Here is a 12,845-nt window from a genome sequence, read left to right on the forward strand (position 1 = left end):
ATAGTTCTTTCTTGTTTTTTCCTAGTAAGGGAAAAAGGAAGAAAAAAGAGCAAAGAAGTGAAAAAGAAGAAGAAGAAGAAAAAGGAACACCAGTAAAGATGGTGGAAGCAGGCCAAAATGCAGTCGCAGACAGAGAAGGGGAAGTTAGGGAGTGAGGGCAAAAAATAAAATAAAAAAGACCAAGGGAAAAAAAAATTGGCTCACAGATTAATATTGCCATTGTGAAAATTGAAGCGGCAAAAAAATTATGATATCATTTCTCATTTATAACCCATTGTTTATGTTTCTATGGCAAAAAAAATGAAGTGACAACAAATATAGTCCTAGGATGTAGATTTTGTTTTCTATTAACACGTTCAAGTAATGCTTATACGTTCATTCGCTTAATGTTACAGCACATTCCAACTCATCGATCGTTTTTACACAAGAAGTAAGATCATGCTCCGTAACAAAATCGGAAAACAGTGGTTCTTGTCGCAAGGCACTCATGAGCACTCGAATCTGTTCTTTTTGAAATTGGGCATCGGGTTGAAGCAAACACGTAGACTGCTGCGAAAGGCGACAAGCAATATGCTGTAATAGTTGAAGCAGGATAGTCCAGTTCCAACCACTGTGCATTAATAGCAATTGCTGACATTGATCGGTGAATTCAAGCGGCGTCGTTAATGGGCGAATATCATCAATCGACCGTCGTACATCGTTTAAATCCTTCGCCAGCGAAGGGTAACTGAATTTCAGATTGCACGCATTTAACCAGTTGTGATTGATAGAAATTGTCGCTCCAATGTTCTCCACTTGATGGAACCATCCACTGGGTACAAATAGTGTTTCCCCGTCATGCTGGTATACTACGAATCGCACTGCTTTTTCGAAATGAGGGAATTGCTTCGGATCCGCAGATCGAATATCGTACACCGTGTTGCCCAACCGATCTTTGTAGAGTTCCTCTTGTCCTGGTGGAAATAAGGTCCATTTTTTGATGCCACAGATATTGCTTGACCAGGAATAGGATCTATTCCAAGGACGACCAATGAAAAAAAAAATTGAGAAGGGTTGCAAATTTGTCAACTAAGAATAAAAAGAAAACAAGGATCAATAAAAGCACCAGCTTACCTGTAAACATCGGCATGAAATGGGGTGAAAGTAGCATGTCCACCCATATACGAGAAACGATAATCATCCTTTTCACCATCTGTCTTTTGCAACCAGTACTCGTTGAGCCAATCGTCTAAAAAAATGGAAGTATCGAGCGTTTGAGCGGTTTGAGTGACACCCTTCAAGCCGTTTCTTGATTAATTTTTTTATACCTGCAAAAATATCAGGCACTTCATAAAAAGGCGCTTCTTTCTCGTTCATATCATGCACAAAGTGCCAGTCTTTGAGGTAATATCGTCCACTGTCTTTCTCCCACAGATCCGCAAATTCATTAAATGTCATGTCGCAACGTTTCTGATCCGTGAAATCCCGTTCAAGACAATCAGCAACCGTCACTTTCGCAGCTGCAAATTGTTGGCGTAAGAAAGCATAGTTAGGCTTGCATCGAGGTTGTAATTCATGGGTAACATGATCGGTAGGCACCACCCAATCGTGACGTGCCCTCCAGTGAGCTGTCAAGGCTGGCCCAATAATGGCCGGTTCATTGGGAAGGAGGTGATTATGAAGAAACTCTTCATAGGAGGGAGGTTCTTCATAACGCCGAATACGCTCCATAGGAGTGACAATTGGGAACAATGGTTCTTGTGGCGGAGTGGGCCCCAATCTCCCCAATTTTCAGTAAACAATGGAAATTTTCGATCATTAATTTGATTAACCCCGGCGACTTATCCGCTCATTTCAAGCATTGATTTTATTTAACGCTTCCTGTATCAGCCTGCATACCAGTTGTAAATGACAACATGATGCTATAGAACTTGGTTTTATTGGATTGGGTGAACCGTGGTCTATTCGAGGAGTATCAAAAAATTCAGATAGTGATTCTTGGCAAATATGGAAGCGACCTATCCTTTTTAGTTGACTTCAGATCAAAATACATCCAATAGTAGAACATGCCATTGTGCAAAAATCATGTTCCACGTCGATACCGCGGTTAGCGTTCTTCCTCATTCAGAAATACAATCAAACAATCGATTTTCCTGACTCAAAAAAAAGTCAGTCAAAGGAAAAATGTCGCCATTCTTCCACATTTCCCCCCTTAACGATCCTTTTATGCCATCATCATTATCCTATCGAATTACCATGCCTGTTACAGTTCTGCGCTTCTATTGGATAAGCAGTTTTCCATGTAACAAGTCATCACTGTAAAAGAAAAAAAAAAGTCAAGATTTCAGTCGCAGTTAAGTGAACAACATGGAAGGATAGGTTCCCAAGAAAATACTACCGAAAATGAAGGGCTTTCTTTTTTGGACTTTTTGGTCCTGCAACTATCTTTGGATGTCCGACAGGATCCGTTACGACGATTGTTTCTCCGTCATGGCAACCGATCTTTGACAGCCTAAAACAGAAAGGCTAGGTTTAGCTGCGACCTTGTCCGTTTTTTTATTCTATTTAGTTTTTCTTCTATTTTGCCTTCCCGCCTATTCTCGTTTTCCGTTCTTATTTTTCCTGGACTCACACCAAGTCGCGAGAATGAATCGACCCGAAAGGAACCACTTGCACAATCCAGACGACGAGGTACTACCTTGCGCCATCTAAATCAGGTCACTGTCGGGTGGTGCACGACTAACATTTATGCACAGATACCAAATATCGAAGCTCACTTGGAATATGTCAATAAAGTCATGAAATGGAGCCAGGTTGATTTAGACCGGTGCATTTCGCTTTTCAAGGCTCGGTCAGTACCAAACAACAAGGGTCAAGGTGATTCGCGTCTATGACGGAACTAATGTAACCTATTGCTTGCGCATTCTCACAGTCTTAGCGCCGAGGAAGTATACTTGCAATCACTCGCAAAGATCACCAAGTCCGTGGTGGTACCTGAAGCTGAACCCTACACTTATTTTAATAATTCACAAACCACGTTTCAGCAAGCAACCCAACAATACGAGTCGGCTCTCAACAAAACCGTGGCCTATCGACGAGATTTCATCCAGCAACTGAGAAAACAAATCGACAATCTCCTTGATTTTAAAGTAAGGATGTCCTTCCTATAACGCCCATATGGTATGCCAAATCTAACCTAATGGGTGCATAGAACGAGCAAGAGACATGGAGAAAAAAGGTCAAGATTGTTCTTACCAAGAAAAATGAAGATTACATCAACTTCCGCACGCGCCAATTACCCAAGGTAAAAAAAAAATCGATGGTTTCATGCACTGGCCGCTATCTACTACCATTGTGTATTGATTCTCTTTCTTGTTGGCAACTTTTTTAGCTGTATAAAACATATATCTCTCGCTGTCAAGAGCTAAAGTATCAACAGCAACTTTATCAGCAACAGCAGCAATCTTCACAATCTCAGTCGCCTCCGCTTCACGTTCAAGCCTTTCCTCAAACCCTTTCTCCACCATCCTCCTATGAAGATCCATCCATCCACCTTACCTACGATAATGTTACACGCTTGTCATCCGAAGAATCACGTCCGAGAAAAAGCAGTGATACCGACAATGATTCTATATCGTCTCTCAATGCACAAGATATGGCCCATCGAAAAGGGGTTTCGGGATTCATGGCCCAGATGCGCACGCAAATAGCCAATGCAGCTGCCGCGGCCTCGGGAGACTTTAATCGTCAAAATGCTCGATTTGCAAAGATGAAAAAAGATATAAGTGAAGCCGGTGAGAATACTATCCGTTGTGTAAGGACATATTTGTACAAAGGAAGCTTACCGTCTATTTCCCCAGATCAAGCCTATCGTCAAGGGATTCAAAAACTGGAATCCTTGCGTCACGTACAAATCGAAGCAGCGAAACAAGCCATGAAGGTAAGTATCTTTTCCTGATATTTTTGGTGTCAGTGATTGATAGTATTCTATTTTTCTTCACAGCATGTCGAAGTCAATTTTTTCAAAAAGTCGGAAGCGGCAAAGATCATCTTATCGTTCATGTTATCCGCTGAGCATGCTACTTTGATGAAAGAGATGGCCGTAAGTGAGATTGTATTTATTGACTGAATTGACACTGGGAAACTGATTTTGGAAAAAAATGAAGCTTGCTCAACAATCAATCAATGTTGTTGAAAATATGGATGGACGATATGATGCAGAAATTTTCATGAAAGAATATGAGAGCTATACGCACTTTATATTACCCACCCCCATTTGCTATCACAATTATTATTATGGCAAATGTCGAGGTATGTAAGCAAACTTTGGCGATGAAGGCGGTTTTCAGCGAGTCTCAAAGCATCTATTACATATTCAGATATTTTGTTCGGCATGTCTTTGGATGAATATGCTCTTCGACATAATCACCGAGTACCGCTGGTGGTGGTGAAATGCATCGATGCCATTGAGCATCTTGGGGGCATTGAAAAAGAAGGCATTTACCGAGTGTCGGGACGGCAGAGCAACATTGATTTGCTGAAATGGGAATTTGAACGAAACGAAGATACCATCGAGCTGGACTCGCGGTACGATGTGTTCACAATAGCTTCGGTGCTGAAAATCTATCTACGTGAACTGCAACGGCCATTACTAAATCTAAGCATGCAAGACCGCAAAGACTATTCAGGTAAACTGTTTGATAGAGTAATGACACTGCAGAGAAAAAGGAACACACAGAACTTATAAACGGGCTGTGTAGGTATTACGGATGAAACCAGCCGCCTTCACCTGCTTCAGGAACGCTTGGTCGAATTACCTGAAATTTATCGCAACACTCTGGAAATGCTCGCTGCTCATTTGGCCAAGTAAGTTATCATGTTGTAAACAGCCCACATTCATAGGGGAATTGACGCGTTGGCAATGTAGGGTCAATGACAAACGGCAGGTCAATAAAATCGGGATGCAGAATTTGTCGGTTTTATTCACCCCAGCGTTATTCCACGATCATAATCAAGCAGAAAATGCAGGCGAATGGTATTCTGATCGTGTTTTGGAAGATTTGATTATCCACCATCAGCGCGTTTTCGAACAAGTGCGAAAGGAAGTGAAAGAAAGAGAAAGACGACAACAAGAACACGAGCAACAGCAACAGCAGCAACAGCAACAGCAACAGCAGCAACATGAACATGAACATCAGGAGCAGCCACAGCAGCCGCAATCCAGGCGTGATCAGGTAGTGCCCCAGCAGCAGCTGCAGCAACAAGTTACAGAAAATGAAAGCGTGAAAAATCCTGCTGGATCAGGTTATACGCCATCGCCTACTTCCCTTGTGACATCTTCACCCGTCTCCCAATCTCCTCAAACGGCTTATGGGTCCACCAAACACGAATATCATATTCCTGAAGAGACGGTTGTTTCCTCGCCGTTTTCTGAAGTCCTTCCCATGCTGACGACTCACAACACATTGAATGCAACGGATCGACCGGTGGATCAACTGAACAGAACTCACTCTGACGCTGCGGTGATTGGAGTTAACCCTCGCGATATTGATGACAAAGAACCTTCCCGACCCACCGAGGAAGGATTGGCCGCAGGTCTTTTCCGTCGAGCTACGGTTCGTGCACGGGCGGTGATTCCGCCACGACATGATTCGTTACGATTGCAGCGTCGGCCATCAAAAAAAGCGCGGGATTCATCCCGACAGCAAGAGCCAACGTCGCCAAATATCGACAACGAAAAACAGCCATTCAGCAGGATGCCGGAAGTGCAGCCCACGCTACTGGATCGACCGTCCCAAGTTTCTCCCGAGATTACCATTGCCAAAAGTATGAATCTTGAAAGAAATAGATGATTGAAACATATTTAATATAATTTATACGTTGCAACCCATGAACTTAATTCACTTATTGAAGTGTCTTGAGCGCCATCAGATGAGCAGCATGAAAAATGGGTAATACCTTGATGAGAGCCGGTATTGTGAAGTCATGAAATACTGTGCGAAAATTGATTGATGAAAATGAGGCGACGTGTAAAGAAGGCCGTCAGACATCCCTTAAAAATTCTGGTGCCGTTGCAATGTTTGCTATTGCGCAGGGTTACGACATCTTTACCATCATGCATACTCTATTGGTTACGGAGTTTATCACATAAAACTATGTAAAAAATAAAAGACCGTCGTCGGATCAAGCAATCATAACGGAGTCAGTTCAGTTCAAGGGAGACCAATCAAAAGGAAAAAAAGAGACACACAATAAAAAAAAAAATTTTGTCACCAAATGTTCCAGAACTAGAAGCCGTAGGAAACGAATCACAATACCAAGTAACAATTTTCGACTGATAATGCTTTCTACAGTTCCCGGAAGCGCTCCACGGTTCGATTGTTCCAGTTTCGGAAAGCAGAACTCTATAATAGGGTGATATAGCTGGAGCATTGAAAGCTTGAACGTACTTTGATAGCTTTGGCAGAGACAGAAGTACCTAAACTAAGATCTCGTCTTGCATACATACAAGGGTCATTGACTCCAAGATACACATATGCTAGTTTTATTGCTTACACGGCACATTTTTGACGTTCGAACCACTCAAACTCGAGTTGCACAAGCAAGTCTTTATGGTGGGACGTGCTGATATTGCAACTCTTTTGCTGGCGACCTCGGCTCAGCCACTGATAAAGGCTGCAACAGGGATCTGTGAGTGTTTTACCATGTAATTAATATATTGCCGCGATACATCATGAATCAGTTTATCGCTACAAAATGAAACTGCTGAGCAGGTATCAGTAAATATTTGAATGACCACTGGCAGAAAACAACAATCGATTCTGTGTGAATCCACTGGTTACAGAAAATACGTAGTAAAGGGTCAATAACCATGGTACAGCACAAAATACCGTTGTTCGCACAGAAAGGCCAGGTTTAAAGATCAACTAAACGCTATCCCTGCTTTTTAAGGTGTGCATGACATGGAAACTTTACATTTACAGTATTTGGCGCTCCTTATTCTGTCGACGCACCAGGGCCAAAAAAAAAAAAAAAAAAAAAAAAAAAAAAAAAAAAAAAATACATACAAACCGAAGAAAAAAGCAAGTCAAATACATGTCAAAGCCACTGCATTTGCAGGTTGACGGCAAGGATTTGTTTTTGTTTAATGCAATCAGAATACAATATTCGCTGATCAATGGTTTATTTTTTTTCAGTAATGAGGTTTTTTCTGTATAAAATGTAAAAATCACTGTACAACACTTTAGGCGCTGCCCTTGGGAGCTTCCTTGACTATTGAATGAAAAAAATATCAGTCAATCCAGATCTTTCTCCATTCATAGTGCAGCCAACCCTGATTGCTTACCGGACAAGGCGTGCTCTTCACCCATAGCAGAGACAACAGTGACGATCAACTCCTTGCCTTCCTCGAACATTTCTTGGATTTGTTTACCGAGGTCGTTATCGGGCAAGTCAACATCATCCTTGGTGGTACCATCTTCCTTCATCAAAGAAAGCTGACCATCATCAACGTTGATGAGCATGAATTCCTCACGGCGAACGTTGGGAACATCCATGTTGTGAGTGGAGGGGGAGACATCTTCATACTTCCTATAAATCAAGGAAAAAAAATCAGCATCCCAAATAATAAAAAAAAAATTGCTCCCAGTCTGAAAATTTTTTTTTTCTTTTGGCGACACGTACTTGCCAGTGAAGATATCAATAGCGACCAAGTTGACCTTGGCGTGACCGTGCTTGCCAGTCTTGGAGGTAGACATGTCAACGATCTTGCAGGGATGACCCTTGATGACAACGTGGCCGTTCTTTCTCAATGCAGAGCACTGCATGGGGTAGGTCAAGGAAGCACCGGCATCAGTGGACTCGAAGGTGTGATCGTGATCTTCAGACATTCTATAACAAAACACATAAACCCTGTATCAGTACCACCTTTCACGGCAACCCTTCTAACAACTTGGTCACAATATTTACTTGCTAACAAGAAAGGCCAAAAAGAAGTAAGTAAAAAAGAAAAACAGACGCGCGGGGTGGCTGTTCCAGGGTTTTTATAGTATTTTTTTTATTTTTTGGCTGGGGGCTTGCCTACGTTTTTTCTGTTGACGATGCTGATTGGCTGATTCGCGTTGCTGTTTCTGGAAAGGTTTGAGTTGGAAAGAAAATTTTTTTTGACGAATCGCCAGGCCGGGGAAGCCACGCGCGGAGTTCGGGCCTTCATTTTCCCTGTTCCCATCCTTTTTTTTTTTTTTTGTGCGCCTCTGTGCCGAATTGTTTGAATTCGTCAGCAAAAGAATTGAAAAGAATAAAAATTGCAAGATTATAAAGAAAGAGCCCCACGCCGACATTCAATTTTTTTTTAATTGTTTTTCCTCTTGCACTATTTTTTCTTCATGACTTTACCTTATTTAGAGACAGTACTTCATGCATTGAATCTTGATACCACCCAAGGTCGCCGTACCGCATTGACGGCGGGCGTCATCAGTTACAGCACCTATGTTATCACTCGTTATTTCATTTATCGACTCTATTTGCACCCAGTGAATCGCATTCCTGGGCCTCCCGTAGAATGGATTCCTTTTACCGGTAATATGAGAACCATCATACGTGAGGAGGCCGGTGTACCGTTTACATGGTGGACCGAGAAATACGGTGGAATTGTCGGCTATCACGGTCCATGGAACCGACCCCGCGTGCTTATCACCGATCCTGAAATATTAAAAGAGGTCCTAACTACCCGTCACTATGACTTTATCAAGTCGCCCGATACCAGCGAATTTCTTATCCGTTTCCTGGGTAAAGGCATTCTCGTGGCCGAAGGAGAGACGCACCGTCATCAACGGAAAATGCTGAACCCGGCGTTTGGTGTGCAAACCCTCCGTGACATGGTGCCCTTGATGAGCGTACCAGCAGGTCAATTACGTGCACAGTGGTTCAACGAATTGCGTCCGAATGAATGGACCGAGATCGACATTTCTACCGGTCTTTCACTGGCGACCTTGGATGTCATTGGTATTGCCGGGTTTGGCGAACAGTTCCGCTGTGTGCAGAATGCAGGCACTCCAAGAGCCAATCGTTTAGCAGACGCTTATATGGGAATATTTTCCAACGACTTCTCCAGTATGCGTGTGCTTACTTTCTTCTTCCCTTTCTTACGGCATTTGCCTACGCCTCACAATCTCCAAGTCAAACGTTATCTGCAGTGGCTGCAGGAAGACAGTCGACAATTGGTGGAACGTGGCATTGAACAGTACAAGAAGGATCCAGAAAATATGCCCAACCATTTATTAGGTCTCATGTTGCGTGAGGTGGACGAGACAACGGGACAACACATGTCGGTTGAAGAATTGCAGAATCAGTGCCTCACCTTCCTCGCTGCTGGGTAAGAGATACACTACGGTTTCGTCCGGTCGTCGTTCGATGATGCTCATGCTTTATGCTTTCTAGTCATGAAACCACCAGTGTGGCGTTGTCTTGGTGCCTTTGGTTATTGGCGCAACATCAGGATATTCAAGATGAACTGAGAGCTGAAGTCAGGACGGTGTTTGATGACACCAACATGGAGCACCCCATGTTTACTGACCCGCTGCATCATTCAACCGACTTCCGCGCCGAGGATGCCAAGCTTCCAAGTTATGAGGCCATTAATCAACTCAAATTACTGAATAACGTTTGCAAGGAAACCATGCGTTTGATTCCTCCCGTTCCTACCACCAGCCGAATGGCCACCAAAGACATGGTCCTAGGTGCGCACGTTATACCCAAAGGCACGTTTCTCGTGATAAGCCCAATGGTGACTCATCATCTGAAGAGTATTTGGGGCGAAGATGCCTACGAATTCCGTCCATCTCGCTGGGACGAACCGGCGGCGGCCAGTGTCAGTCCATATACGTATATGCCTTTCTACGCTGGAGGACGTCAGTGTATCGGTCACCGATTCGCCACCATGGAGATGAAAATTCTACTGGCCTTCCTTATCCGGGACATGCGATACACGGAAATTCCAGGCATGCAATTCAAAAAGAAGCAGCAACTCACCCTTCGTCCGGTTCCGTCCATGCAATTGCGAGTATCCAAAGTTTAAAGTTCTTCATTGTTACTATATTCTGTTTGTACTGTATACTGTGTATCATAAATCTTACCTTATGCCCGTCAATCTTCCTTTTTGATGGCTCTCATGCACATATAATTGCATTGTTGTCTGTCATGCGGAGTTATACAACTAATGTTTTCTACGCATCTTTTTTTTTTATTGGTATCCCTTGAGCGACAGGTGTTGGTTGCATATTAGTGGCCTTTGTTTATGTGAATGACCAAAGCCCGGTGATGTTCAAGCGCAGTGGACTTTATCGTGAAGGGACTTTGCCATCGCTACTTCTAAGCAGCCCGATGCAGGGCCCAAAAGCGTCAAAATCACTGCATCCATTTGATTTTACTGTAGCCCAGGGTGCCTATGACGACAATAACATCGCTACTAACAGGGGCACCGACCGGACCATAAGTCTTATTTTTATTGCGAATGCAATTCTCACCATAGAAACTACGTAGCCTTTCCTTGAGTATTATAGTATCGACCTTGTACCGTAATGATGTCTCTTCACATGAAGCCCCCATTTTGACAAATTGCGAGCCAGCTGCAAATGGCTCTTCGTTTTCCTTCTTACGTCTTCATCCTCATAGAAAGTGTCTCGTGCATCACTTTTGAGAATCCGCCTGCTATTTACCATCGTCATGGCATAACGTGGCTTAATTCGACATTAAGGCCTATCTGTAAACGATTATTTTCCGTAGAGAATTTACAAAGAGAATATACCGAAGTTGGGCCGTTATGTCTTCCTGATGATGGAACTTGAAAGATCACATGTGTAAGTAAATTTTGAAAAAGAATAAAATAGGTATGGATAATACTGCTAGGTTTTTTTTCATTAGTTTTTTTTCTATTTTATGCTTTTCTATGACATTTTTATCCATAGAGTCAGTCCTTCGTACATTAAATCTTGATACACCGAGGGGTTGTCGTAATGCGTTAACTGCTGGCGCGGTCGGTTACAGCACCTACATTTTATATCGTTACATCATTTACCGGCTCTATTTACATCCAGTGAATCGGATTCCAGGTCCTTCAGTGGATTGGATACCTTTTATGGGTAATATGAAAACGATACTGCTTGAAGAGCCACCTCTACCCCAGTTACGGTGGACTGAGAAATACGGTGATATCGTGGCCTATCATGGCCTGTGGAATTCGCCTCATGTTCTAATCACCGATCCTGAGATTTTGAAGGATGTCTTGACCGTTCGTCACTACGATTTCATCAAACCACCCGATACCACTGCATTTCTCGTCAGGTTCATAGGCAACGGTATTCTCGCTGCGGAAGGAGAGGCGCATCGTCATCAACGGAAAATGTTGAACCCAGCGTTTAGTGTGCAAACCCTAAGGGACATGGTGCCTTTGATGAGCGTGCCTGCAGGTCAGCTACGGACCAAATGGCTCAATGGATTGCGAACGGACGAATGGACCGAGATCGATATTTCCACCGGTCTTTCGTTGGCGGCATTGGATGTTATTGGCATTGCCGGGTTTGGTGAACAGTTCCGTTGTGTGCAGAATGCAGGCACACCGAGAGCCAATCGTTTAGCAGACGCTTACATGGGCATTTTCAACAACGACTTTTCCAGTATGTGGGTGCTTGGGTTCTTTTTTCCTATTTTGCAGCAACTTCCCACTCCTTACAATCGCCGAATCAGACGCTATTTGCAATGGATGCAAGAAGATAGCCGACAACTGGTGGAACGGGCCATCGAACAACATAAGAACGAACCAGAGCAGACGTCTAACAACTTGTTGGGACTCATGTTGCGTGAAATTGACGAAACAACCGGTCAGCAGACAACAGTTTCCGAATTGCAAAATCAATGCCTCACCTTTCTTGCTGCTGGGTAAATAACGAAAAAAAAAAGATGCCCATTCACACTGTAATTACTGGGCCAAATGTATCGACGTAGACTGACAGCTTATACTCTCACAGACATGAAACCACAAGCGTGGCATTAACTTGGTGTCTGTGGTTTTTGGCTCGACATCAAGATGTTCAGGATGAACTGAGAGCTGAAATCAAAACAACTTTTGATGACACCGATATGGATCATCCCATGTTCACTGACCCGTTGCATAGCCCATCCGACTACCGTGCGGAAGAGGCTGATATCCCAAATTACGAGGCGATTCATCAGCTTAAACTATTAAATAACGTATGCAAGGAGACACTACGTTTGATCCCTCCTGTCTCGCTTACGAATCGTATGGCTCTCAAAGACATGATTTTAGGTCAATACCTTATACCCAAAGGCACCGTTCTCATTTTTAGTCCCATGGTAACGCATCATCTAAAGAGTATCTGGGGAGACGATGCCGCCGAATTCCGTCCTTCCCGCTGGAATGAACCGGCGGCTGCCAGTATCAGTCCATATACATATATGCCTTTTTTTGCAGGAGGACGCCAATGTATTGGTCACCGCTTCGCTATCATAGAGATGAAAATCATGCTGTCTTTCCTTCTCCGTGACACGAAATACACTGAAATTCCCGGCATGCAATTCCAGAAAAAGCAGCAAGTCACGGTTCGTCCTGTGCCCTCCATGAAGCTACGAGCTCGCAAAATTTGAAAGCTCCTCAGTATCACTCCATATCAGAAACACATGTCTTGTATTTATCATCAACGTTATGTCATGATTATCACCTGCAGTCAATCAAGTATCAAAACAATCATCCCACCGGTTTCTACCATATATATGCAATTTCCATAATTGTTACGAGGAAGACCAATGTGAAGTTATTTTGCAGTCTATGCTCGGAAGAAATTCAAATCATT

At 43.2% G+C, this 12,845-nt stretch overlaps 5 protein-coding genes across 5 annotated transcripts; 3 read left to right on the plus strand and 2 right to left on the minus strand.

The window, feature by feature from the left end:
• Positions 1-259: 259 nt before the first annotated feature.
• On the minus strand, positions 260-1,869 carry BYT42DRAFT_585019 (uncharacterized protein). Its single transcript, XM_051569940.1, has 3 exons — positions 1,308-1,869; positions 1,114-1,228; positions 260-1,012 (listed from the first exon to the last, which is right to left on the minus strand). The coding sequence occupies exons 1-3, from the start codon at positions 1,708-1,710 to the stop codon at positions 376-378; spliced, it is 1,155 nt and encodes a 384-aa protein (XP_051419829.1). The 5' UTR covers positions 1,711-1,869; the 3' UTR covers positions 260-375.
• Positions 1,870-2,467: 598 nt separating this feature from the next.
• BYT42DRAFT_585020 (uncharacterized protein) lies at positions 2,468-5,967 on the plus strand. The gene is made up of 11 exons (XM_051569941.1): positions 2,468-2,670; positions 2,736-2,830; positions 2,912-3,128; positions 3,191-3,283; positions 3,371-3,773; positions 3,840-3,919; positions 3,983-4,081; positions 4,146-4,290; positions 4,359-4,667; positions 4,740-4,845; positions 4,907-5,967. The coding sequence occupies exons 1-11, from the start codon at positions 2,626-2,628 to the stop codon at positions 5,829-5,831; spliced, it is 2,517 nt and encodes an 838-aa protein (XP_051419830.1). The 5' UTR covers positions 2,468-2,625; the 3' UTR covers positions 5,832-5,967.
• Positions 5,968-7,071: 1,104 nt separating this feature from the next.
• Positions 7,072-8,199, minus strand: BYT42DRAFT_585023 (eukaryotic translation initiation factor 5A). The gene is made up of 5 exons (XM_051569942.1): positions 8,119-8,199; positions 7,948-7,975; positions 7,663-7,869; positions 7,325-7,569; positions 7,072-7,251 (listed from the first exon to the last, which is right to left on the minus strand). The coding sequence occupies exons 1-5, from the start codon at positions 8,189-8,191 to the stop codon at positions 7,223-7,225; spliced, it is 582 nt and encodes a 193-aa protein (XP_051419831.1). The 5' UTR covers positions 8,192-8,199; the 3' UTR covers positions 7,072-7,222.
• A 44-nt stretch (positions 8,200-8,243) lies between these two features.
• Positions 8,244-10,208, plus strand: BYT42DRAFT_648249 (cytochrome P450). Its single transcript, XM_051572732.1, has 2 exons — positions 8,244-9,352; positions 9,418-10,208. Exons 1-2 carry the CDS (start codon positions 8,364-8,366, stop codon positions 10,052-10,054), a joined length of 1,626 nt encoding a protein of 541 aa, XP_051419832.1. The 5' UTR covers positions 8,244-8,363; the 3' UTR covers positions 10,055-10,208.
• Positions 10,209-10,909: 701 nt separating this feature from the next.
• On the plus strand, positions 10,910-12,755 carry BYT42DRAFT_648250 (cytochrome P450). Its single transcript, XM_051572733.1, has 2 exons — positions 10,910-11,913; positions 12,003-12,755. The coding sequence occupies exons 1-2, from the start codon at positions 10,925-10,927 to the stop codon at positions 12,637-12,639; spliced, it is 1,626 nt and encodes a 541-aa protein (XP_051419833.1). The 5' UTR covers positions 10,910-10,924; the 3' UTR covers positions 12,640-12,755.
• The last annotated feature ends 90 nt before the right edge of the window (positions 12,756-12,845 follow it).

This window comes from Radiomyces spectabilis (assembly GCF_025331425.1).
Source record: "Radiomyces spectabilis strain NRRL 2753 chromosome Unknown BYT42scaffold_13, whole genome shotgun sequence".
Taxonomy (NCBI): Eukaryota; Fungi; Mucoromycota; class Mucoromycetes; order Mucorales; family Radiomycetaceae; genus Radiomyces; species Radiomyces spectabilis.

Excerpts from the sequence above, each read along its gene's own strand:
- BYT42DRAFT_585019 (XM_051569940.1), bottom strand. The coding sequence starts at position 1,710 with ATGGAGCGTATTCGGCGTTATGAAGAACCTCCCTCCTATGAAGAGTTT. Across the intron at positions 1,229-1,307 it reads AGTGCCTGATATTTTTGCAG|ACGATTGGCTCAACGAGTAC; the intron begins GTATAAAAAAAT and ends CCATTTTTTTAG. Across the intron at positions 1,013-1,113 it reads TTTCATGCCGATGTTTACAG|ATCCTATTCCTGGTCAAGCA; the intron begins GTAAGCTGGTGC and ends TCCTTGGAATAG.
- BYT42DRAFT_585020 (XM_051569941.1), top strand. The coding sequence starts at position 2,626 with ATGAATCGACCCGAAAGGAACCACTTGCACAATCCAGACGACGAG. Across the intron at positions 3,129-3,190 it reads ACAATCTCCTTGATTTTAAA|AACGAGCAAGAGACATGGAG; the intron begins GTAAGGATGTCC and ends ATGGGTGCATAG. Across the intron at positions 4,291-4,358 it reads TTATTATGGCAAATGTCGAG|ATATTTTGTTCGGCATGTCT; the intron begins GTATGTAAGCAA and ends TTACATATTCAG.
- BYT42DRAFT_585023 (XM_051569942.1), bottom strand. The coding sequence starts at position 8,191 with ATGAAGGCCCGAACTCCGCGCGTGGCTTCCCCGGCCTGGCGATTCGTC. Across the intron at positions 7,870-7,947 it reads TTGGCCTTTCTTGTTAGCAA|AATGTCTGAAGATCACGATC; the intron begins GTAAATATTGTG and ends GTTTTGTTATAG. Across the intron at positions 7,570-7,662 it reads ATTGATATCTTCACTGGCAA|GAAGTATGAAGATGTCTCCC; the intron begins GTACGTGTCGCC and ends CTTGATTTATAG.
- BYT42DRAFT_648249 (XM_051572732.1), top strand. The coding sequence starts at position 8,364 with ATGACTTTACCTTATTTAGAGACAGTACTTCATGCATTGAATCTTGAT. Across the intron at positions 9,353-9,417 it reads CTCACCTTCCTCGCTGCTGG|TCATGAAACCACCAGTGTGG; the intron begins GTAAGAGATACA and ends TATGCTTTCTAG.
- BYT42DRAFT_648250 (XM_051572733.1), top strand. The coding sequence starts at position 10,925 with ATGACATTTTTATCCATAGAGTCAGTCCTTCGTACATTAAATCTTGAT. Across the intron at positions 11,914-12,002 it reads CTCACCTTTCTTGCTGCTGG|ACATGAAACCACAAGCGTGG; the intron begins GTAAATAACGAA and ends ATACTCTCACAG.